This window comes from Lutra lutra, chromosome 16, assembly GCF_902655055.1.
Source record: "Lutra lutra chromosome 16, mLutLut1.2, whole genome shotgun sequence".
Classification (NCBI taxonomy): domain Eukaryota; kingdom Metazoa; phylum Chordata; class Mammalia; order Carnivora; family Mustelidae; genus Lutra; species Lutra lutra.
The window spans coordinates 21,973,204-21,998,451 of record NC_062293.1 but is presented as its reverse complement, the minus strand read 5'-3'; the positions used below and the strand labels follow the sequence as shown (position 1 = coordinate 21,998,451).

The 25,248-nt window shown below is 44.7% G+C and overlaps 1 protein-coding gene and 1 non-coding gene across 2 annotated transcripts; one reads left to right on the top strand and one right to left on the bottom strand.

Moving 5' to 3' along the window:
- The first annotated feature begins 1,466 nt into the window (after positions 1-1,466).
- CASC3 (CASC3 exon junction complex subunit) lies at positions 1,467-23,545 on the top strand. The gene is made up of 14 exons (XM_047707833.1): positions 1,467-1,761; positions 2,131-2,158; positions 2,491-2,528; positions 13,849-14,007; positions 14,098-14,249; positions 14,754-14,930; positions 15,564-16,249; positions 18,470-18,528; positions 19,178-19,292; positions 19,535-19,633; positions 19,887-20,101; positions 20,902-21,024; positions 21,160-21,223; positions 21,871-23,545. The coding sequence occupies exons 1-13, from the start codon at positions 1,531-1,533 to the stop codon at positions 21,181-21,183; spliced, it is 2,106 nt and encodes a 701-aa protein (XP_047563789.1). The 5' UTR covers positions 1,467-1,530; the 3' UTR covers positions 21,184-21,223; positions 21,871-23,545.
- On the bottom strand, positions 18,226-18,332 carry LOC125088203 (U6 spliceosomal RNA). The gene has a single exon (XR_007123608.1). It is a non-coding gene; the product is annotated as a U6 spliceosomal RNA (small nuclear RNA).
- Positions 23,546-25,248: the final 1,703 nt, after the last annotated feature.

Genomic DNA, 25,248 nt, shown 5'->3' with positions numbered 1-25,248 from the left:
TCACTGATAAAATCTAACTTCTTAGAACTGCAACCCATTGGTTCTTGATTTGCCTTTCAGGGAGATGAAAAAAGATCAATTCTTCTTACTGTCTCTTGAATAGTTAGATCGCTGTGGCTATCTCAAATCTTCTCTTCATGTAAACATTCAGAGTGCTTACACTTGTTCCTCAAAAGCAAGGATATTGAGTTTTTCAGTTCCCTCTGAGTGAACAAGCTTGCTCATGTTCATTTAAAAATTGAACCCAGACCAAACAACTGAAAGGTAAAGCATCCGATTATCACTTTCCTTATTTAGACACTAAACTTGGCAGCTTCATTTGCATCAATTTATCTTGTGATAGAAAAGATCCTCCAGATCTTTCTAACACTATTAAATCATCCATCCTCCATTTTGAACTCAGGCAGCTGGGTTTTGGAGCTGGATTTACAAGTTGTCACATTTGGCCATTTGTTTAACCAGTTGAGATCTTTTTGGATCCTGAATCTATATGAAGGCATTCAAAATGCCTCCTAGTTTCATATTGTCTATAAATTTGGTCAACATCAAATCTTTAGCCATACAACTTGTAAAAATAGTATAGAGGGCAGAAATCGGTGCTATGCGATAGTTACCTTTCACCGTTTTATATATATTATTAACGTGCACTCCTATAGGTAAACTAATAACTTAGCTTATTATGCATTTTGAATGTACTTGTTATGGTCCAAAGAAAAGAGACTTTTTTTTTTTTTTTTCCCATTGCTGACAACCTCTTGCCAAAATCAAAGCATTCCCCTCATCTACCTGTCTGGTAACCCTTAAGAAGAAAATCACGCCAGAATATTGAACCAACGCCAGTTCCTATGATCATCTCTTTTAAAATCGGTTCCAAACTCTTCGTTAAGTCTAGCATCATACCAGCCTGCACTGTGGGAGAGATGACAGCCGGGGTGGGAAGATACAAGAAGGAAGAGGACATGAGAAAACACGGTAACGCTGCAACACTAAGTCCTCGAGCTTCACTGCAGACAACTCGCTTTCCCCTCACTCTTCAACTTCCAATGGGCTGCTGTGGCAAATGTGATGCAGCACAACAGCTTTAAAGGTTTACCTTGGCTCGTGATTTTACCAAGCAAAGGAACGCAGTAAAATGATCTGCTTCAAACGCGGGTAGAAACGAGAAACGGAAACAGAAAACTATGAAACAGTCCCAATGCCGCAGTGAAGCTGTGACAGGTGGGCTCCTTCCACTCGGAAGTCCCAAAATGGCTGGGCGAGGAACCCGGGCCTCCACTCTCCTCGCCCGGGGTCCACCCAAGGGAAGACAGGGGTCGCGGCACGCCCCCCGTGCGTCACCGGTTACGTAATCCCGTTCGCCGGCAAACGTGCCGCAGGGCGGCCGCTCCGCCCCTAAGCCCCGCCCCCTGAAAAGCGCGGCGGCTAGTGTCGCACGTGAAGCATGCCGGGACTAGCTCCGGAGCCTCCCGGCAGTCCCCGCGACGGGCGCGGTACGTCAGGAGCTGGCCGGCGGCGGCCGTTCTTCGTAAGATGGCGGATCGGCGGCGGCAGCGCGCTTCGCAGGACACGGAGGACGAGGAGTCTGGTGCTTCGGGCTCGGACAGCGGCGGCTCCCCCGCGCGGGGCGGCGGGAGCTGTAGCGGTAGTGCTGGAGGCGGTGGCAGCGGCTCTCTGTCTTCCCAGCGCGGAGGCCGAGCGGGGGCCCTTCATCTGCGGCGGGTGGAGAGCGGGGGGGCTAAGAGCGCTGAGGAGTCGGAATGTGTGAGTACGCGCGGGTGGGCCGGGCCGGGGGGCGGGGTGTAGGTGGTGATGGGAAGCTAGGAGTTAATGGTAGATGCTGGGGCATATTGTGTTAGAGAAGAGAGGTACCCTAGTGCAGTCTGCGTCCGGAGCCCCAAGGGAGGAGGAGCTGTTAGGGGTTTCTGGGGGAAGGGCAGAGCCGCTGCACATGAAAAGCGGATGTTTATTCAGAAATTGGGGCTGGAAGTGAAGGGGCCGGACCTCCCTTGGTTGCTACTTGTTAAAGATTTACCTTTCCTCATCTCCCGTTTCAAACATTTCGTGTTGAGTCTTGAGCTCCTCGCCCTTTGGAAATCAGGGAACTAACCCATGTCATCTTCTTTCGTTCAGGAGAGTGAAGATGGCATCGAGGGCGATGGTGAGTAGCATCATGACAAGTTTTTTGACGGTAAACTCAGATCACCTATTTCCACCAATTGACATCCTCTCAGACTGTTAAGGATTTGGAGGAGGGTGCCACAGAGCGGCTCTTTGTCGCACAGTGCCTACAAGCTACGTATTAGCAGTATGATCTTGGGCAAATCACTCTTTGACGCTGTTCCCTCTTTGTAAATGGGGACTATAATTTTATCTTTCTGATAGGTTGTTGTCAGAATTGAATGAGAGTCTTGACTTAAAAAGCAATCAGGAAATGTATTTCGAATAATTTCTGTTTATTTTCTTTCTTTACATATTTCTGTTTTCTTTCAGCTGTGCTGTCGGATTATGAAAGTGCAGAAGACTCTGAAGTGAGTGTGATAGGTTCTTTTTTGTATGGTATATAGGTTGGAAATTTTTACATGTGTTTTAAAAACATGGACGCAGCTGTGGTTCAAAAGTACCCATGACCTACTTGTTATTTCTCGTGTGCATTCTTCATTTATGCTTTTCAGAAACTGTCATAAAAGGTCTTGTTTACTTAGAGTGAGGGAAGTTTGGTGCATGCCTCTTCAGGTTTCAGATTTTTTAACACTGTTAGTAGTTGACTTTTCACCCTGTCTGAAGAAAATAAGGTTCTAAATAGGATGAGAACGTTCTGAAGCCCTTCACAGAATGACAGTTCCTTTTATGCTGCTTAGGGAATGAAACCAGCTAGTTGGATATTTTTCCCAGGTGTATCTGAAAACCTTAAAAGGGCAGGATTCGGAGTGGTTTGTATCAGAAACACAGTTTCTGTTTATAGGGAGCTTTCTCCCTCTTAAATTCAGGAGAAATTTTCCATAAGCCAAGCTTTTGTGGTCTTATTTGTGTTGGTTGGTGCACTACTGGAGATACTATGAGAATGGCTGCTTGTTTCCTGGAGTTGTTGAATAAAAAGTCCTGAGTTCTGGAATTTGGGTCATGAGGTTATGGACAGGAGGAATTGGATTTTATATAAATTTTATAGAACTCTTGGTACATTTTAGATTTCCATTAAGTTGTAGAGTGAACTCTATACTACAATTTCTGTGTCTAGGAGTGACTTAGGAAGTGAGATAAACATGCAGACAGTTATATGATGTGACAACTGCTTGGGATAGAGCTAAGTAGGGTATTAATGGCTGAGTACTAAATCCATCTTAGGCAATCAGAAAGAGTAAGTTGGAGTCCGGTCATGTTATAGGCAGAGGGAACAACAGCTGTGAAAATCCAGACACAGGAGAGAAGACTGATTATTTGGGAACTTGAAAGTAGTTTGGTGTAGCTGGAACATTGTTGGGACAGGATGGATACCAGAAATAAAGGCAAATCAGTGAACAGGGGCCAGATCATGAAGGGGTTTACTTGTTTCTTTTCTTCATTATGTACCTACTCTGTGCCAGGAGTTGTACTAGGCCCTGAAATAAAAGACATGGTTCTCCCCTCCTGGAATTTGCATTTTGGGGGAAGACAGACAATTAAACAAGTTATTACAGTAATGTTTGGTAAGTGTCACAATATCAGAAGCATCAAGTGTTTTGGGAGCACATGGCAGGGGTAGCCAACTAACTGGAAATGCTTAGAGGATGAGATGTTAAAATAGAGAGTTGATGGGGTGCCTGGGTGGCTCAGTGGGTTAAAGCCTGTGCCTTCGGCTCGGGTCATTATCCCAGGGTCCTGGGATCGAGCCCCGCATCGGGCTCTCTGCTCCGAGGGGAGCCTGCTTTCTCCTCTCTCTCTGCCTGCCTCTCTACCTGCTTGTGATCTCAGTCTGTCAAATGAATAAATAAAACCTTTAAAAAAAAAAAAATAGAGACTTGAAAGGTGAGTGGGCGTGAGCAGAGGGAACACTGGGAAGAAGGTCTTGAAGGGATGGATGGCATGACAAGTTGGAGGATATGAAAAGTTTAGTGTGACTGGTGCTAAGTGAGGGGTCTGAGTCCAAATCTTAAAATACCTTGTGAACCCAATTAAAATGGATTTGTGTTTCTTCTAATTTTATTTTTTATTTATTTTTTTAAAAAGATGTTATTTATTTATTTGACAGAGAGAGAGAAAGATCACAAGTAGGCAGAGGGTGGGGGACAGGTTCCCCGCTGAGCAGAGAGCCTGACATGGGGCTCGATCCCTGGACCCTGAGATCATGACCCAAGCTGAAGGCAGAGGCTTAACCCACTGAGCCACCCAGGCGCCCCCCAGAGTAGCTTTTTCTAACTTCATAGAGCTCTTTCTTCTGTTGTTTTCCTGTAGTCTTTAAAAAGAAAAGAAAAGAAAACATGGCTTGCTTTCTGAGATTTTCTGCTCTCGTTCCCTTTCCCAACTTGTTTTGTAGCTTCTCTTCATTCCTCTTGCCCCCTCCTCAATTTGATCCTTCTCTCAAGTTTTTCTTTAGTGTGGGACCCTATCTAGAAGAGAGCCCTGTCAGTTGCTGTCAGTTGAAGGGAGCTGTCAGTACAAGATTTCAGAGGGGATAGACCGCTCTAGCCCTTTCAGAGCTCCTTACTGAAGCAGTCTCACATTCGAGTGCTATTGGAGATACTAAGATCCATCCTTGTTGCAACCCTTTGTCTTAGTATAGCTTTCTCTCAAATACCTGTTGATTAGTTCAGGGTTCTCCTGTTCTCAGTTCCATTTATTACTGTTCTCAGGTCCATTTACTACTCGTCTCTCTTGAGTACGGACACTAGTCTGATGCAGGTCTCATGGCTCTCGGTGCTTATTCCTGTGTACTCATATTTTGGCATCTGGGGGATACTTTGTAACCTAGTTTTGTTATAAATGTTGTTTTTAAAGGGTTTGAATGGGGGCATCTAGGTGGCTCAGTGGATTAGAGCCTCTGCCTTCTGCTCAGGTCATGGTCCCAGAGTCCTGGGATTGAGCCCTGCATCGGGCTCTCTGCTCAGCAGGGAGCTTGCTTCCCCCTCTCTCTGCTTGCCTCTCTGCCTACTTGTGGTCTCTGTCAAGTAAATAAAATCTTTAAAAATAAAATAAAGTAAAATAAAAAAATAAAGGGTTTAAATTAGGACTTTGATTTTGCTGTCTAGAAGCCCTCATTTCGTGTGGAGATTTGAAGGGGTCAAAACTATGCTGCTCACTCTGAAAAACAACATGGAGGTTCCTCAAAAAGTTGAAAATAGAGCTACCCTACGACCCAGCAATCGCACTACTGGGTATTTACCCTAAAGATACAAACGTAGAGATCCGAAGGGGCACATGCACTCAAATATTTATAGTAGCAATGTCCACAATAGCAAACTATGGAGAGAACCTAGGTATCCATCAACAGATGAATGGATAAAGAAGGTGTGGTGTATATATATACAATGGAATACTATGCAGCCATCATAAGAAATGAAATCTTGCCACTTGCAATGATGTGGATGGAACTAGAGAGTATTATGCTGAGCGAAATAAGTCATTCAGAGAAAGAATTATATGATCTCCCTGATATGAGGAATTTGAGAGGCAGGGTAGGGGCTTGGGGGGTAGGGAAAGAAAAAAATGAAACAAGATGGGATGAGGAGGGAGACAAACCATAAGAGACTCTTAATCTCACAAAACAAACTGAGGGTTGGTAGGGGGAGGTGGGTATGGAGAGGGTGGTTGGATTATGGATATTGGGGAGGGTATGTGATATTATGAGTGCTGTGAAATGTGTAAGCCTGACGATTCACGGACCCGTACCCCTGGTCTGTGTTTTTGTGTAATGTGTATTTCCTGGGGAAAATAATACATTATATGTCAAAAATAATTAATTAAAAAAAATTATGCTGCTGCCATTTTCCTAGAATCTTCCAAGAGGATTTTTTTAAAGACACTTGACTGTGAAAAGGAGGCTAGAGAGATGGTGGCTGGAAAGAAGACTATGAGGTCAAGAGAGGTTTTGGTGGTTATTTTTTTCACATTGGAGAATCAGGTATGGTTAAAAATTGAAGGAAGGAGTGGAAAGGGAAAGAAAAGAGAGGCAGTAGATAATAAGTGTACTGGTGTCCTTGATTGACTTTGTGAAAGGAAATAGGAAACAGCCAAAGGAAACATTTTCTTTGGTAATTATAGAGAGGTGGGAAGGAAAGGTATGGGGGAAGGAAACTGCTATTCTCTTCTTCATTTTGTTTTCCTTATGAAATAGAAGGAAAGACATCGAGTAGGGAGGTTAGTGGAGGGAGGATCAGGGGAGGAATTTTTAGACTAAAGGAGGTTTAAGTAGTTGAGGTTAGAGGTGGCACTGATGTGTAAGGTTATATGACTTTTTTTTTTTTTAAGATTTTATTCATTTATTTGACAGAGAGAGATCACAAGGTAGGCAGAGAGGCAGGCAAAGAGAGAGGAAGGGAGGCAGGCTCCCTGCTGAGCAGAGAGCCCGATGTGGGGCTGGATCCCTGGACCCTGAGATCATGACCTGAGCTGAAGGCAGAGGCTTTAAACCACTGAGCCACCCAGGTGCCCCTATATGACCTTTTTTTAAAATCCCTTCTTTGATGATTAGTAGTCTGGTTGTAGACAAAAAAGGCAGACATTTAAGTTGATCCAGTCCTGGGCACAGGGGAGTGGCAAGGGACTTGGTGATTGGAATTTAATAGTGATTGAAGTGAATAGGCCATGGAGACTAAAGAGAGAGGAAGGTGTGGAATAAGACTGGTAGGGAGAAGGTGGAAGGGTCAAAGGAATGGATATCTTAAGTTGGAGATGAGAGGATAAGCGAATAAGAATAGAAGTAAGAGACATAGAAGTAAGAGACGGGTTTTTTGGTGTGTTTTTGTTGGTTTTTTTTTGTTTGTTTGTTTTAACATAAACTCTAGGGGCTTTTGGGTTGCTCAGTTAAGCATCTGCCTTCAGCTCAGGTCATGATCTCTGGGGTCCTGGGATCAAGCTGAAAGTCTGGCTCCCTACTTAGCGGGGAGCCTCTTTCTCCCTCTCTCCCTTGCTTGTGCTCTCTCACTCTCTGTGTATCAAATAAGTAAATAAAATATTTTAAAAATAAGATAAAAAAATGAATTAACTCTACTCTCCCAACACGGGCCTCAAACTCATGACCCTGAGATCAGTCATGCTTGCTCTACAGGCTGAGGCAGCCAGGGGGCCCCTAGGCAGGTTGGTTTTTTTTTTTTTTAAAGCAGCTTTATTGAGGTATAATTTGTATACCATACAATTTATTTAAAATGTACAGTTCTTTGGTTTTTTTTTGTATATACATAGATATATGCAGTTACTACCACGATTTGTTTCAGGACATTTTCATCACCTTGAAAAAAAATCTTGTATCCTTTAGCTGTTACTCCCCCTGCCCCTTAGTTCCTCCATCCTCATCCCCTGGTCCCTAAGCAATTACACATCTACTTTTTGTGTCTAGGAGTTTTCCTATCCTGGCCTTCCATATGAGTGGGATCATAATATATGAATTTTTTTTTTTTTTAAGATTTTTTATTTATTTATTTGACAGAGAGAGAGAGATCACAAGTAGACAGGCAGGCAGAGAGAGGGGAAGGGAAGCAGGCTCCCTGCTGAGCAGAGAGCCCGATGCGGGACTCGATCCCAGGACCCTGAGATCATGACCTGAGCCGAAGGCAGCGGCTTAACCCACTGAGCCACCCAGGCGCCCCATAATATATGAATTTTTGTGACTGGCTTCTTTCACTTAACATTATGTTTTCACAATTTTCATCCATGTTGTACCATGTATCAGTACTTAATTCCTTTTTATGGCTGAGTAACATTACATTATATGGGTATACCACATTTTCTTTATCAATTCATTCATTGATGGACATTGGGTTTCTATTTTTTTATGTATTATGAATAATGTTACTATAAACATTAGTGTACAATTTTTTGTGTGGATGTGTGTTTTCATCTCTTGGCTATATATCTAGGAATGGAGTTGCTGAGCCATATAGTAATTTTTTTCTTTTTTAAATCTTTTTTTTTCCTCAAAGATTACTTTTTTTTTTTTTTTAAGATTTTATTTATTTGACAGAGACCCAGCGAGAGCAGGAACATAAGCTGTGGGAAGGGGAGAGGGAAAGCAGGCTTCCTGTCGAGCAGGGAGCCTGATGTGCAGCTTGATTCCAGGACCCTGGGATCATGAACTGAGCTAAAGGCAGTCACTTAACAACTGAGCCACCCAGGTACCCCAAAGATTACTTTTCATTTATTTATTTGAGAGAGAGAGAGAGAGCAAGCATGAGAAGTGGGGGGGGCAGAGGGAGAGGGACAAGCAGATTTCCCACCAAGTGAGAGCCTAAAGCAGGACCTGATCCCAGGATCATTGCCTGAGCCAAAGTCAGATGCCTCATCCACTGAGCTACCCAGGTACCCCATGGTAACTATGTTTAATTTTCTAAGGAACTGTCCAACTGTTTCCAAAGCAGCTGCACCATTTTACATTCCCAACAGCAATATATGGAAATTCCAGTTTCTTCATGTACTCACCAGCATGTAATTTTCTTGCCCTGACTTTTTGATTCTAGCCATCCTAGTAAGTATGAAATGGTGCCTTGTTTTGATTTGCGCTTCCCTGATGACTAATGATGTTGAGCAATTTTCCTTATATATCTTCCATTTGTGTATCTTCCTTGGAAAACATGCCTACTTGGATACTTTGTCCATTTTTTTTTTTAAATTTTTTTTAAAATTTATTTATTTATTTATTTATTTATTAAAGATTTTATTTATTTATTTGTCAGAGAGAGAAAGAGAGAGCACAGGCAGGGAGAGTGGTAGCAGAGGCAGAGAGAGAAGCAGGCTCCCTGCGGAGCAAGGAGCCAGATGTGGGACTCGATCCCAGAACGCTGGGATCATGACCTGAGCCAAAGGCAGCTGCTTAACCAACTGAGCCACCCAGGTGTCCCTACTTTGTCCATTTTTTAATTGGGCTGTCTTTTAATTGAGTTGTAAGAATTTTTTTTAAGGTTTTTATTTATCTGAGAGAGAATGAGAGAAAGAGAGAGAGAGAGAGAGAGCATGAGAAGGGGGAGGGTTAGAGGGAGAAGCAGACTCCTCCCCAAACAGGGAGCCCAATGCCGAACTTGATCCCTGGACTCCAGGATCATGACCTGAGCCGAAGGCAGTTGCTTTTTTTTTTTTTAAAGATTTTATTTATTTATTTGACAGAGATCACAAGTAGGCAGAGAGGCAGGCAGAGAGAGAGGAAGGGAAGCAGGCTCCCTGCTGAGCAGAGAGCCCGATGCGGGACTCGATCCCAGGACCCTGAGATCATGACTTGAGCCGAAGGCAGCGGCTCAACCCACTGAGCCACCCAGGCGCCCCGAAGGCAGTTGCTTAACCAACTGAGCCACCCAGATTCCCTTGAGTTGTAAGAATTCTTTATAAAATATTCTAGATAAAAGTTCCTTATCAGGGGGCACCTGGGTGGCTCAGTGGGTTAAAGCCTCTGCCTACAGCTCAAGTCATGATCCCAGAGTCCTGGAATCGAGCCCCGCATCTGGCTCTCTGCTCAGCGGGGAGCCTGCCTCCTCCTCTCTGCCTGCCTCTCTGCCTACTTGTGATCTCTCTTTGTCAAATAAATAAATAAAATCTTTAAAAAAAAAGTTCCTTATCAGATAAATGATTTGCACATCTTTTTTTTGTCCTATTCTGTGGGTTTTCTTTTTACTTTCTTGATGGTGTCAGGTTTCAATTTTTATAAAGTTCAATGTATCTTTTTTTCTTTTTGCTCTTGCTTTTGATGCCCTAAGAAGGCTTTTCTGAATCCTTGCCAAAACCAGAGTCGCGAAGATTAACTCCTATGTTTTCTTGTAAGAGTTCTATAGTTTTAGCTCTTATATTTAGGTTTTTGATCCATTTTGAGTTAAAAAAATTTTTTTTTGAGAAAGAGAGCACAAATGGGAGGAGAGGAAGAGGGAGAAGTTGACCTCCCCACTGAGTGGGGATCCTGACTGGGGCTCGATCCAGGACTCTGGTATCATGACCTGAGCTGAAAGCAAACACCTAGCCGACTGAGCCACCCAGGTGTCCCAGTTTTTTTTTAAGATATATTTATTTGAGAGAGAGAGAAACAGCATGCATGCACACAGTGGGGAGTGACAGCAGGAGAGAGAGAGTTTTTTTTCAGATTTTATATATTTCTTTGACAGAGCACAAGCAAGGGGAGGAGGGAAGCAGCAGGCAGAGGCAGAGGCAGAAGCAAGCTCTCCATTGAGCAGGGAGCCTGATAAACTGGGCTTGATCTCAGGACCCTAGGATCATGACCCAAGCCAAAAGCAGATGCTTAACTGAGCCACCACCAGGGAGAGAGAGGCTTAAGCAGACTCCTCACAGAACATGGATCCTGAAGGAGGGGTCAGTCTCACAACCCTGAGATTACCACCTGAGCCAAAACCAAAAGTTGGATGCTTAACTGACTGTGCCACCATTTTTTGAGTTAATTTTTGTATATGGGTGAGGTAAGAATCTAAGGTCCGTTTTTGCACGTGGCAGTTTTGATCAAAGGAGTATGTAAGAGTTTTTAAAGAGAAGCAGGTCTACTTTTTAAAAAATGTACAGCATAAAAATGAAATGTATAGGGGTGCCTGGGTGGCACAGTTAAATGTCCTGACACTTGGTTTCAGCTTGGGTAGTTATCTCAGGGTTGTGAGATGGAGCCCCACATTGGGCTCCATGCTCAGCATGGAATCTGATGGAAATTCTCTCTCTCTCCCCCTGCCCCTCCTGCTTGTGCTTTCCCTCTCTCTCAATAAATAAATCTTTATAAATAAATAAAGTAAGTTAAGTAAAATGTACAGGATGGTTCTCCTGGTTGACTCAGTGAGCAGAGCATGCCACTCTTGATCTCAGGGTCTTGAGTTCAAGCTCCATGTTGGGTGTGGGGCGTACTTTAAAAAAAAAAATGTAGGGGTGTCTGGGTGGCTCAGTGGGTTAAAGCCTCTGCCTTTGGCTCGGGTCGTGGGATTGAGCCCCGCATCGGGCTCTCTGCTCGGCAGGGAGCCCACTTCCTCCTCTCTCTGCCTGCTTTTCTGCCTACTTGTGATCTCTGTCTGTCAGATAAATAAATAAAATCTTAAAAAAAAATGTATAGCAGTTCCTGTTATGACTTGTCTGGACTGTGGCTATGGAAGCAGATGCCTGTAGCAGAGGTGAAGACTGAGCACCTTGCCAGTCTTCTGGGTCAGTGGCAGGGTGGGCTGATGAAAGGCCTAGAGGTGTGGCTAGGTGACAGGAGCTTCAGGTGATTAGGAGTTTAAAGTGAAGTTGGAGAACTTAGATCTAGAAGAGATACTGAGAATGAGGAGGATAAGAACTCTGCCTCATACTCTTGAGATATGTAGGGAATGAAAGAATGGGCTAAAACTTCTGTGTGAGAATGCTACCAGGGAAGCAGTTGCTTTAGGGGAGAGCTAAACTTCAGAGTGGGGAAGAGCATTCATTGAAGGTAAAATCAGCAGTGGAGAGTTTGTCTCTGGAAAGGATTTTGGTGTCAGCTCTTGGCCAAAGCAGTGTGATCTTGGGGTAGCACCTTTTGGCTTCAGTAGGTGCCAGATTTTAACTCTAATTTGTAGTCTCCTCAGCATTACCCTGTTTGTATCTTTCTGTCCTGCCCTGGACATAAAATTAGTTTCTCATTTGGAGTAAAAGAGTTGCCTCATTTGACATTCCACCATGGACTGGAGGGGGTAGAACATAAAACAAAGTTCTCTCATTAATCATGTTAATACTATTTTAAGATGTTTGAATTCAGTCTGTGTGTGTGTGTGTTTGGTGGGGACTATTGAATTAAGGTCACATATGCATATCGAACAGGACTTGCAGTTTCGTCTTCAGAACATGCAGGGAACATAGGATCAGGGAAAGGACTAAAGGATTACTACCCATCCATCGCAATGTCAGGGAGAGGGATAACTCTTGACTGAGGGGACATGGGAAGAATCAAGGGTGCTTGGTTATTAAAAAGCTATGGGAAGGCACCTGGTGGCTCATTTGATTAAGCAACTGCCTTCATCTCAGGTCATGATCCTGGAGTCCCAGGATCGAGTCCGGCATTGGGCTCCCTGCTCGACCAGGAGTCTGCTTCTCCCTCTGACCCTCCCCCTTCTCATGCTCTCTCTCTTTCTCTAATTCTCTCTTCCTCTCAAATAAATAAGGCCTTAAAAAAAAAAAATCTTGGGGCGCCTGGGTGGCTCAGTGGGTTAAGCCGCTGCCTTCGGCTCAGGTCATGATCTCAGAGTCCTGGGATCGAGCCCCGCATCGGGGTCCCTGCTCAGCGGGGAGCCTGCTTCCTCCTCTCTCTCTGCCTGCCTCTCTGCCTGCTTGTGATCTCTCTCTGTCAAATAAATAAATAAAATCTTAAAAAAAAAAAAATCTTAAAAAAAAAAAAAAGGTGTGGGTAGGGGTGCCTGGGTGGCTCAGTTGGTTCAGCATCTGCCTTTGGCTTAGGTTGTGATCTCAGGGTCCAGGGATCAAGCCCCACATTAGGCTCCCTGCCCAGTGGGGAATTCACTTGTCCCTCTCCCTCCGCCCCTCATCCCTGCTCGTATTCTCTCTCTTGCTCGCTCTGCTCTCATTCAAATAAAATCATACAGGGGCGCCTGGGTGGCTCAGTTTGTTAAGCCTCTGCCTTCAGCTCAGGTCATGATCTCAGGGTCCTGGGATTGAACCCTGCATCGGGCTCTCTGCTCAGCAGGGAGCCTTCCTCCCCTGCCATCTCTGCCTGCCTCTCTGCCTACTTGTGATCTCTTTCTCTCTGTCAAATAAATAAAATCTTCAAAAAAAAAAAAAAATGTAAGCCACTGTTTCCCTGTTTGAGAGTAAATAGTGCCTTGAGAAATCATAGTGTTATTACAAAGAGTTTGCAAGTTCAGTAGTTGAGCTTATTATTTATAGACTAAATCTACATCTCCCACCTTTATGCAGTACTGTTTTTGAATATATAAATTAATGCAATGTAAATTTATTTTGATGTATTGAATGTATAGTAGTTGTTTGTCATACGTTTTTTCAGTCAGTGGATATTATACCGTTACTGTCTAATGGAGATCCATGAAAATTTTAGAGCCTAAAAAGAAGGTCCACATAATCTAAAAGGTTGAGAATCTGCCTAAACCATTTTGAGATGGGAGAATTCACAACTTGAGTTGAAGTGTAATTTTTAGGCCCTGCATGTTTAAGAAACAATCCATGAGGGTGCCTGGGTGGCTCAGCGGGTTAAAGCCTCTGCCTTCAGCTCAGGTCATGATCCCAGTGTCCTGGGATCGAGTCCCACATCGGGCTCTCTGCTCAGCGGGGAGCCTGCTTCCTCCTCTCTCTCTGCCTTCCTCTCTGCCTACTTGTGATCTCTGTCTGTCAAATAAATAAATAAAATCTTTAAAAAAAAAAAAAAAGAAACAATCCATGAAGATGGAGAGAAATTATCAACAAAGATAGGTCTCCTTCTGTATGCTAGGCAGTTTAAAGCCTCCCTTTCATATTTCCTGGGCTCCTTCCCCAGAGGCTACCAATGTTAACATTTCCTTCCATGTCCTGGAAAACTTATATGGATTTGTATAAATGTATGTACATTTATTTTTTCTATTGTGCTTTTTTAACGTGCCCCATCCTTCAGAAATTTTAATAAGAGTATTGATATGTTCGTTTTTAATTCTTACATTATATTAAAATTTCATTAGAAAATGTTCACTTAAAGAATGGGAAAAAAAATGCACCGTTTTGAACTGACAGGGTGAAGAAGGGGAATATAGTGAAGAGGAAAACTCCAAAGTGGAGCTGAAATCAGAAGCCAATGATGCTGTTAATTCTTCAGCAAAAGAAGAGAAAGGAGAAGAAAAGCCCGACACCAAAGGCACTGTGACTGGAGAGAGGCAGAGTGGGGATGGACAGGTCAGTGTTCACCAAAGGCCTCCACTTCGGGGGTCAGAATAAGGGCTCTTAACCTTGGAGAGAATAAGGAGCCCTTTATCTGTCTTCTAGGAGAGCACAGAACCTGTGGAGAACAAAGTGGGTAAAAAGGGCCCTAAGCATTTGGATGATGATGAAGATCGGAAGAACCCAGCATACATACCCCGGAAAGGGCTTTTCTTTGAGCATGATCTTCGAGGACAAACGCAGGAGGAGGAAGTCAGGTAACAGCCTCTTGTTGCTACTGTGTAGTACATATTTAGTGCTTACTATAGGCTAGGCACTTTGCTGATTTACTGCTCACAGTACTTTAAGGTTATTATGATTGTCCATTTTGTACAAATGAGGAAAGTGAGACTTAGGATCTTTGGTGACTCTTGGTGGAGGAGCTGGGATCTGGAAACATACTTCACTGCCTTCCTTAGTCTGAGGCTCAAGCCTCAGAAGTACTTGTGTAAGTACTTGTGTAAGCTGCTTTACAAGCAAGAGATGTTTCCAGGGTGCCGAGTAGTTTGAGGTAGTCTCCCCTTGTTTCTGTGCCTGTTCTGTTTGAGCCCAGCAGGCCCTGTGATGCTGTGATTCACTCTTGGTTTTGTGTGCTCCCTCTGGGAAGATGGGGAGACCAGTGAAGTTCTTCCTGTTTTTCTGCCCAGCCTTCTTTTTTTTCGTGTACGTCTTTACTTGGCAGAGTCTGCCTACCTAAGATACTTCTCCCTGGTTTTATCCAGACCCAAGGGGCGTCAGCGAAAGCTCTGGAAGGATGAGGGTCGCTGGGAACATGACAAGTTCCGGGAAGATGAACAAGCTCCAAAGTCCCGACAGGAGCTCATTGCCCTTTATGGCTATGATATCCGCTCAGCTCACGATCCCGATGACATCAAACCCCGAAGAATCCGGAAGCCTAGGTGAGAAAGTTTTGGTTTATGCTGTTTATATTTGTAGAAAGAACTCTGCTTTTTATTTATCTATCTATCTATTTATTTATTTGTTTACTTTTAAGATTTTATTTATTTATTTGACAGAGAGAGATCACAAGTAGGCAGAGAGGCAGGAAGAGAGATGGGGAAGCAGACTACTGGCTAAGCAGAGAGCCCAATGCAGGGCTCGATCCCAGGACCCTGAGACCATGACCTGAGCTGAAGGCAGAGGCTTAACCTGTTGAGCCACCCACGCGCCCTAGAACTCTGCTTTTTATTTTTTATTTTTTTAAAGATTTTACATATTTATTTGACACAGAGAGATCACAAGTAGGCAGAGAGGCAGGCAGAGAGAGAGAGAGGGAAGCAGGCTCCCTGCTGAGCAGAGAGCCTGATGTGGGGCTCGATCCCAGGACCCTGAGATCATGACCTGAGCCGAAGGTAGAGGCTTAACCCACTGAGCCACCCAGGCGCCCATAGAACTCTGCTTTTTAAAATGCCATTCCAGCCTGTAATTCAGTGGATGAGGAATATGGGAAGTCTCCCTGACCCTCAGTTTAGATCTTTAGTGGTCTCTCTTATTATTTCTTTTCTTAAGACTTTGTCGTTCCATTTATTCAGGTTTGGGAGTCCTCCACAAAGAGATCCAAACTGGATTGTTGAGCGACCAAACAAGTCCCATCGCCACCAGGGTCCTGGGGGCACCCTACCACCAAGGACATTTATCAATAGAAATGCTGCAGGGACTGGCCGAATGTCTACTCCCAGGAATAACTCTCGATCTGGGGGCTTCAAGGAAGGTCGTGCTGGTTTTAGGCCTATGGAGGCTGGTGGGCAGCATGGTGGTCGGTCTGGTGAGACTGTTAAACATGAAAGCAGTTACCGATCACGGCGCCTAGAGCAGACTCCTGTGCGGGACCCATCTCCAGAAGCTGATGCTCAAGTGCTTGGCAGTCCCGAGAAGGAAGAGGCGGCCTCAGAGATACCAGCTGCTGCTCCCGACACTGCACCACCAGCCCCTGACAGACCTGTTGAGAAGAAATCCTACTCCCGGGCAAGAAGAACCAGAATCAAAGCTGGAGATGCAGTCAAGATTGCAGAAGAGGTGCCACCTCCACCCGAAGGGCTAAACCCAGCACCTCAAGTCCCAGAAACGACCCCTCCTCCACCTGCTAAGACTGGAAACTGGGAGGCTCCAGTGGATTCTACAACAAGTGGACTTGAGCAAGACGTGGCACAACTAAATATAACAGAACAGAATTGGAGTCCCGGGCAGCCTTCATTCCTGCAACCACGTGAGCTTCGGGGTAGGTACTTTAGGGTTAGTGACTAGCTTTTTACCCTGTCCATCATTGGGTTTGTGGGCATGGGATTTAGGTCTCGGATATGGGGTCTGACAAATATCTTTGTTCTCATTGACTGAAAGAAACAGATGGATTCGTGGGTATATTCATCCAAAGACCTCAGAGAAGTTTTATCTGTTACCCAAGACTACCCCTACTACTTGGCCTACTATTACCTGTCTAGTCATCGATATGGAGCTCCTGCATGCAGAATCTTTTACCCATTCTCTGTAGGAAAAGTTGGAAGGTGGTGGCAATATTCTTATTATATGAGCTAATGGTTGAATGTTTGAAGGCAGAGACAGACTTACTTGAATTTGGATGAGAATTGTCTAGTCTCTTTGAAAGGAAAGCCTAAAGAAATTCCTTAATGGAGAACTAGGCTGCCCTATAGAACTTTCATAGTGTCAGAAGTTTTTGAATATTTGTTTTGTGGCCAGAGTGACTGAGGAACTGAACTTTTAATTAATTGAGATTTAAATAATCATATGTGGCTACTGGATATCACAATGGACAGCATAGTTCTAGAAGCTGGGACCTATTTACCATCGTTCTTGCCCATCTGTCTTTGTCTCCCTCCAGTTAGGTAGAGCAGAGGATCCTTTCCTTAGTTTCTGAAATCTGATTTGAACTTAAAAATTGATAATCCTCATTTGGACTGGGAATTTCTTTCTTTCTCTCTCTCTCTTTTTTTTTAAGATTTTATTTATTTATTTATTTGACAGAGAGATCACAAGTAGGCAGAGAGGCAGGCAGAGAGAGGACGGGGGAACCAGGCACCCCGCTGAGCAGTGAGCCCGATGTGGGGCTCGATCCCAGGACCCTGGGATCATGACCTGCGCTAAAGGCAGAGGCTTAACCCACTGAGCCACCTAGGTGCCCCTGGACTGGGAATCTCAGCATCCTTCTCTGGTGTGCATGATTTTTGAATACTGAAAACCCGTGTAGCCTAAACTGGACCTGGAGTTAATCATAGGATGAGGACTATACCCTTCTACGGGTATCTTATTACCATTGGAAGACAATCTCTAAAATACCCTTTTTTTGTCCTGAGTCATTTTCAGCCAGAGAGGAGTATCTTCCCAGACTTCCAGCCTAGAACTCTGTGGCCAAGAACAATTGGGCAGATTCACAGAATGTCCAGTTGTTTCTCAAACTAGGGCTGAAATTTTTCAATATGTTTGATAATGGACTGTGCTGATTATAACCTCCCAGGGATTCCGTACTGGGAAATATTTAGTGGGAAATTGCATTTTCTTATTGAAGTCCTTTTTTTTCCACATTCAGAGGCTTTTTATTGCTGTACTCAGCTTGCATACAAGTAGGGGCAAATTTCCAAATGCTATTGACAGGAAGCAGAGATACTTTATTATTATTTTTGTTTCATTTTGTTTTTTTAAAGATTTTATTTATTTATTTGACAGATCACAAGTAGGCAGAGAGGCAGGCAGGGAGAGAGGGGGAAGCAGGTTCCCCACTGAGCAGAGCCCAATGTGGGGCTCGATCCCAGGACCTTGAGACCATGACCTGAGCTGAAGGCAGAGGCTTAACCCACTGAGCCACCCAGGCAACCCGCAGAGATACTTTAAAAGGAATTTTGTTAGGTTTTTTTTTTTTTTTTTTTTTAATTTAAATTTTATTATTATTTTTTTAAACATATATTTTTATTCCCAGGGGTACAGGTCTGTGAATCGCCAGGTTTACACATTTCACAGCACTCACCATAGCACATACCCTCCCCAATGTCCATAACCCCACCCCCCTCTCCCAACCCTCCTCCCCCCATCAACCCTCAGTTTGTTTTGTGAGATTAAGAGTCACTTATGGTTTGTCTCCCTCCCAATCCCATCTTTTTTCATTAACTCTTCTCCTACCCCTTAACCCCCCATGTTGCATCTTCTCTCCCTCATATCAGGGAGATCATATGATAGTTGTCAAAAAAAAATATGGAACGCTTCACGAATTTGCGTGTCATCCTTGCGCAGGGGCCATGCTAATCTTCTCTGTATCGTTCCAATTTTAGTATATGTGCTGCCGAAGCGAGCATGGAATTTTGTTAGTTTAAAAGAAGAAAGCAGTTCCCCATGTTGTATTCTTTAACTTGTCAGTTTTCTTAATGTTCTCTTTAGTCCCACTCATACCTATCTGCTCTTAAGCCGTGACTTTTTTTTTGCTGTGTCACAGGTATGCCCAACCACATACATATGGGAGCAGGACCTCAGTTTAACCGGATGGAAGAAATGGTACAGAAAGGGAAAGGGAGTAGTTGGGGGAGGGGGCTGCATGCAACAGTTGTTCATGGTTTAAACTAAGATAACATTTTGGGAGTCAGTGTTTCATTGATTTACCCATATTTCTTTTAATTTGGCTCTCCAGAAAGGGTAGCAGGGCCCAGGTTTAGATCTTGATGTTTCTTGTTGGTTTTTCAATTCATTTTGCAAATCCTCTTTTCTTTATTTTTTTTTAGAGAGAAGGAGTGCAGAGCAGAGGGTGGGGGAACAGTGCAGAGGGAGAAGGAGAAGGAGAACCTAAGCAGTTCCCCATGCTCAGCTCAGCACAGAGCCCAATGTGGGTCTTGATCTTGTGACCTTGAGATCATGACCTGAGCCAAAATCAGAAGTTGGACGCTTAGCCTACTGAGCCCAGGCGCTCCTACTCTTTTTTTTTTTTTCTCCTTTATTTAAGTAATCTCTATACCCATATGGGGCTCAAACTCACAACCCCAAGATGAAGAGTTGCATGCTTTTCTGACTGGGCCAGTCAGGAGCCCCTCATTTTACAGGTACACATGCCATGTACCAGGTGTGTGTTTTGTAGCACCTGAAGGAGGGTGGGACTTGATATGAGAGTCAGCTCTCCGGGAGTCTTTTTGCTCAGACCTCTTTATTTCAGGGTGTCCAGGGTGGGCGAGCCAAACGCTATTCATCTCAGCGGCAAAGACCTGTGCCAGAGCCCCCTGCTCCTCCTGTGCACATCAGTATCATGGAGGGACATTACTATGATCCACGTGAGTTTTTTCTTATTATTGGGACACCTTTCTTGGCAGCCCAAAGTGAACTAAGAGACCAGCCTCTTGTCTTCTGAGTTTGCCTTCTGACTTCTCACAGTGGTTATCAGACATTATTTGGCTGCTGTTTTCTTCACGTGGAAAATTGAGAACATCTTTTAAAGGGTTTGGGGGACAAGGAGATTTGTCCATGTGATATGAAGAGAGAGGGTTTATGAGAGTCCCAATGTGATATCTTACAGTGCAGTTCCAGGGACCAATCTATACCCATGGTGACAGCCCTGCCCCACTGCCTCCCCAGGGCATGATTGTGCAGCCAGAAATGCACCTTCCCCACCCAGGTAAGCTTTGCCCCTCTGCTTGTATTTTTCCAGTACATGAGGATATGTGTTGGGGGCTTCACAGACTCCATCCTCCTGAGCTCTGTGCTGCTTGCTCACAAGGCTAGCCACTCTGGCTGCTTGGGCAACAAACTCGTCTTGGGTCCATCCTGAGGACTTCCATCCTGAGTCTGTGCTGAGCAGGGCAGCCAAGCCATCCCATGGGAATGGTGCTGTCCTCTGTTTCAGTTTTTGTTTTCCTCTTCCTGTGCAGGTTTACATCCCCACCAGACTGCGGCACCTCTGCCCAATCCGGGCCTCTATCCCCCACCAGTGTCCATGTCCCCAGGGCAGCCACCACCTCAGCAGTTGCTTGCTCCTACTTACTTTTCTGCTCCAAGCGTCATGAACTTTGGTAATCCCAGTTACCCTTATGCTCCAGGGGCACTGCCTCCCCCACCGCCACCTCATCTGTATCCTAATACGCAGGTGAGATGGCTAATGAGCAGATTTTTCTAGGTACACATCCTTTAAATCAGATAAGCATGTGGTATGGGAAGAATGCTCAATTTGAGAGAACATTTCATTGCCACTGATTTTGCGTGTGGCACCAGGATGCCTCTTGGTGGTCATGAGCTGGAAATGCAGCTTATGTAATGCCCATCATCTGTTTATTCTCTTTTGTTTGTTTGTTTCTTTCTTTCTTTTTAAAGATTTTATTTTTGAGAGGAGAGAGAGTGTGTGCAAATGTGAGCAGGGGGAAGGGGAAAAGGGAGAAGCGGACTCATGGGACTCGATCCCAGGCTCCTGGGATCATGACCTGAGACGAGGCAGTTGCTTAACGGACTGAGCTACTTAGGTGCCCTCTTCTGTTTCTTTAATGGTGTTTCATTCAAGTGCTTCGGTATGTCTTAGGTGGCCATGTCTGCTATTTATTCAGTTGAACGGAGAAGCTGTATTATCCTTACCCTCCCTGTACTGCTTAACTCCCAACAGGTTGACACCATCCGGTGTGTGAAGTGTCACCATTGAGCTCAGCCTCTTCCATTTTTCAGTTGATGGTAGGAATCAGAGAAAGCTAAGTAGTACTTTGAAGAAGTACAAACCAGAACATAATTAGGATATAGTAAGGCAGAAATGAATAATCACTTATTTTAAAGGGGAACAGCTTAGAGATTTATAAAATTCCTCAGTACATTTATTTTTTTACCTGAATAATGTTTCCTGTTCATCCTAGTTCAGGTGAATTTATCCCTAACTTTTTTCCTTCTACCTTATTGGGGTCGCAGGCCCCATCACAGGTATATGGAGGAGTGACCTACTATAACCCTGCCCAGCAGCAGGTGCAGCCAAAGCCCTCCCCACCCCGGAGGACTCCTCAGCCAGTCACCATCAAGCCCCCACCACCTGAGGTATGAGAGCTGCTTCCAACATCAGTGGGCTTTCCTTTCTCCTAGAAGATTTCTCTCCTTTTCTGGGTGTGTCTCCATGGTTGGTTGGTTGGTTTTTTTAATGACTGGTAACAAATTCTAACTTTCTTATTTCAGGTTGTAAGCAGGGGTTCCAGTTAATAGGAGTTTCTAAATATTTTAAATCAAACATCATACAAAAGTAAGTATATATGTACTACGATTCTCATAATTTTTTTTTAGAGATTTTATTTATTTATTTGAGAGAGAGAGAGGGCAAGCATGAGTGGGGGGAAGGTCAAAGGGAAAAGCATACTTGTACCTGCTGAGCAGGGATCCCGATGTGGGACTTGGTCCTGGGACTCCAGGATCATGACCTGAGCTGAAGGCAGTTGTTTAACCAACTGAACCACCCAGGTGCCCTGATTCTTATAAATTCTTAAAACTAATGCTCATGGTTACTTGCTTAACAATCCCCTAATTAATGCTTCAAGTTGTAATCATGAGATATCTTATGGGGAAGCTTACAGGAGTCTCAAAATTGGCCAGCTGCTTTGTTTTGCGAATGCACTGAGCAGGGTTAAAGCAGAAATCATTGTTAACTTGGTGGAATTTCATTTGGGAAGCTGCAAGGAAAAAATGCAGGAGGATATTCTTTTTTAAGAAAAGGGGAAATCTAAATTTGAGATGTTCGTAGCAGAGCTAATTTTAAAGGTCATGAAGAAAGACCATGGGGGTTTTGTTGTTGATTTGTTAGGGCCTTTATTTTAAAACACATTATGTAGAAATGTGGCTTTTTGAAAATAGCTAATGCTTTGATGATTCTTCCCTTTTCCCCACCGCTGTTAGAGAACCCAGGAAAGAAGAGAAATACAGCTGGCTGTGTACTCCCAGGAGGGCTTCAAAGATAAAGGGTGGCTCCTACCAGCAAGCAGCTGAATGAGAAGGACCCCTGACCTCATCTGAGGACAGGCTCTGTTGGAGAAAGGGACAAACAAGTGGACTTCCTCCCCTCTCCACTCTTTACTTGAGTTGGCTGTGCTCAGAGGAGCAGAGATCCAGCCAGCTCAGGCTTCTGGGTCTACATCTAGAAGCCCATGTCTTTTACTCTTCATTTTTTCCTGGAAAATTCAAGTGTCTTCTCCCAGGGAAGCTCGTTCCTGTTTGTTTTGTTTCTTAAGATGTTCGTTTTTAAAGCCTGGCTTGCTATTTATTCATTTAGTTTCTTTCTCTCTCTGCCTTTAAATGAGACAGGTTAATTCTTCTGATTTTCTAGCTCCTCTGGTTTCCCTTTTGGATTTTCCCTGCATCCCAGATAATTGAAATTTTACCAGCCAGTTTTCCTCCACCAAGCCTGCAAAGAGGTGGCCTTTCATTTTTGGCCGTCCTTTGTTGTTGTATACTTGGATTCTCTTAATTCCTCTAACCCTATGGAAGCAGAGCCGTCCACAGAATGTTTCATTGTGGAGAAAAGCTCAAAGTGTGTGGTAGGAGCCCAACTTGACTTCTGTTTTCAGGAATCTGAGCCTCCATCAGTCCCTGTACTGTGGTAGGCATCAGTCCTCTACTTGAGGGCAAAGTCTCTACAGTGGAGAGAGATGGCAAACCAGATGCTTTTGTGAGAAAGGGAAAGTGGAGTAAGCCTTTGCATCTTAGGGGACTGTATTCATATAGTCCTCAGGGCTCAGTCTTTGAGGTAAGTGGAATTAGAGGCCCTGCTTCTCTTCTTTCCATCCCTCCTATGACACCCCCTTTCCAGTTGCTGTGGACCAATGCATCTCTCTAGAGGCAGATACTGTCCAGCAAGCTACCTTGTACTTTACGGTTGCTCTTCTCCATGTCTTTCCTGCTACAGGTGTTTTAGATGTTACTACCTGATTTTCCCCAAGTTCTGCTCCTGTCCTTGCAAACAGAAGATACCACTTCTGGGCTTCAGGCCTAAGGAAACCAGTCACTTTCGGGGCAAGGGTTCCTCCCTCTTCCTCCCTATCCAGGGCGCTGAACCACTCCCCTGCTGCCTCTGCAGGAGAAATTCCTGTTGCTGCAGCACTTGCGTCTGCCGGGAGTAACTTGGCCACTGTCCCAGTCCTACAGAACGTGAGGAAGATGGTGGTGGCTATGTCTCCCCAAGTAATGTCACTGTTTCTATTCCTTCTCTCCAGCAGCTAATCTAACCACTCTTTTGAGTCACAGGTGTGGGGTGGGGAGTGGGGAGAGGCACTCAAGCTGTAAACTCCAAGGAGGAAATAACTAAGAGATTCTTCCAGAGGTGGCTGATGGTTGTGCCTTTTGTAGGCTGTCCCCTTTGCCTTAAACCTGAAGATGTCTCCACAAGCCTGTGGGCAGCATGCCCAGATTCCCAGACCTTAAGACACTGTGACAGTTGTCTCTGTTGGTCCACTGTGTTTCGTTGCAAGAATTTCTCCATGTGTGTGGTTGTTGTTGTTTGTTACTGTTTTAAAGGGTGCACATTTGTGATCAGCATTGTGACTTGGAGATAATAAAATTTAGACTGTAAACTTGGCTCCTTTGCCAGTGTTTTGCATGAGTCTTGATTTGGGAGGGATAGGAGAGGTCTTGCTGGTTCCCCAGAGCCACAGTCACAACTCCTGCCAACGAAGGTTTTGTGAAATGGAAGCCCCGAGAGGTGAGGAGCCCACAGGTGTGTCTGTGCTCCCCACTGGTTATCTTCTCCTAACTCCATCGCCTCATAGTCCCAGGATACCACTCAGTCCCTTAGATTGGGAGTGTCAAGGACAGAAAAACTAATGAAATGTAGTTATCCTTTTCACCTTTGTTAGTGTTTAGCCAGTGAGTAATGTGCCCGGTGTCAGTGCAACTGTACCAGGTCCTAGATGAGGGAGGCACAGGTGGTTAGCTTTCTTCTTGAAAAGTAAAGACACGTTGGCACTAACGTTACCAAGAACCATAACCTAAGAGTGAGGCTTCGCTCAGTCTTTGTTGAGGTAAAGAGAAGCAACTGAGACCATGAGCTGTGGCTTATCTTAACAAGGCCACTGGCTGGGCCCCTGATGTGCCCAGGTCAGCTCCAAGCTTTGTTTCCTTTCAGATCCTGGATGGGGCAGAAGTTTACTACAGAGGTTGATCCCAGTGTGTGTGTGGGGGGGTGCAGTTAAATTTTAATGTGGCAACTGTTCTTGGGTACCCCAAATCCTTGTACACTGAGGGCATGGACATCCTAGTGTCCACCTTAAAACAGTTGGGACTCCCCCTATATCCTTTGGTACTGCTGCTTGAGCTGGTGGACCATGACTCTTTTTTTTTTTTTTTTTAAAGATTTTATTTATTTATTTGACAGAAATCACAAGTAAGCAGAGAGGCAGGCAAAGAGAGAGGAGGAAGCGGGCTCCCTGCTGAGCAGAAAGCCCGATGTGGGGCTCGAACCCAGGACCTGGGATCATGACCTGAGCCGAAGGCAGCGGCTTAACCCACTGAGCCACCCAGGCGCCCCTGGACCATGACTCTTAAACCCTATCCCTAATTCCTCTTCATGTCCATTTGCTTTCCTCCACAAGGTGATGGGTAACTATGGGCCTGATCTCCTGGGGTCATGCAAAGAATGCCAGCCAGTCTTGGTAGGTTACTGGCGGCAGGAATGACTGTGTTAAGATGCTTCCCCTTCACCCCTGCCTCTTGCTTCCCCGGTCCTATGTTAGATCCCATTGCGCTCTGTTGCCCTGGTAACAAGCTCAGGGAGAAGAGAAGAAACTCAAGCTCAGCAAAGCCCCCAGGTTGTCAGCCCTACCAGTTTGCCTCTCGGTGGGCAGAAAGGGAGTATAAAGGGCAGACAGATCAGCTTTAGGTAGCCTTGCCCCATCCCCTTTTAGGGGCTCAGAGTTGCTTTGCCACCCTCTCAACAGCTGTTAATCATACCACTCTCCCACTATTTCTTCCATGCCAACCCCCATCCTCTGTGGAGTCAACACATAGGCCTGTTACCTTGTGAGTGACCCAGAACAGTAGGAACTTCAAATCTTGAAGTTGTCTCCCAGCACTGGCAGCCCACTCAGGTTGGATTGTCCCTCGGGGGCAGTGATCCTCAACCCTAGCTATTTGAATCACTTGGAGATCTTTTACATGTCATCCTTGTTTAGGGACCAAGCTAATCTATATAGTACCGACTTCAGTATGTGTTCTGCTGAAGCAAGCACCAATTGGGGATCTTTAAAAAATACCAGAAACATTGGCCTCGCTTTAAAGATTTAA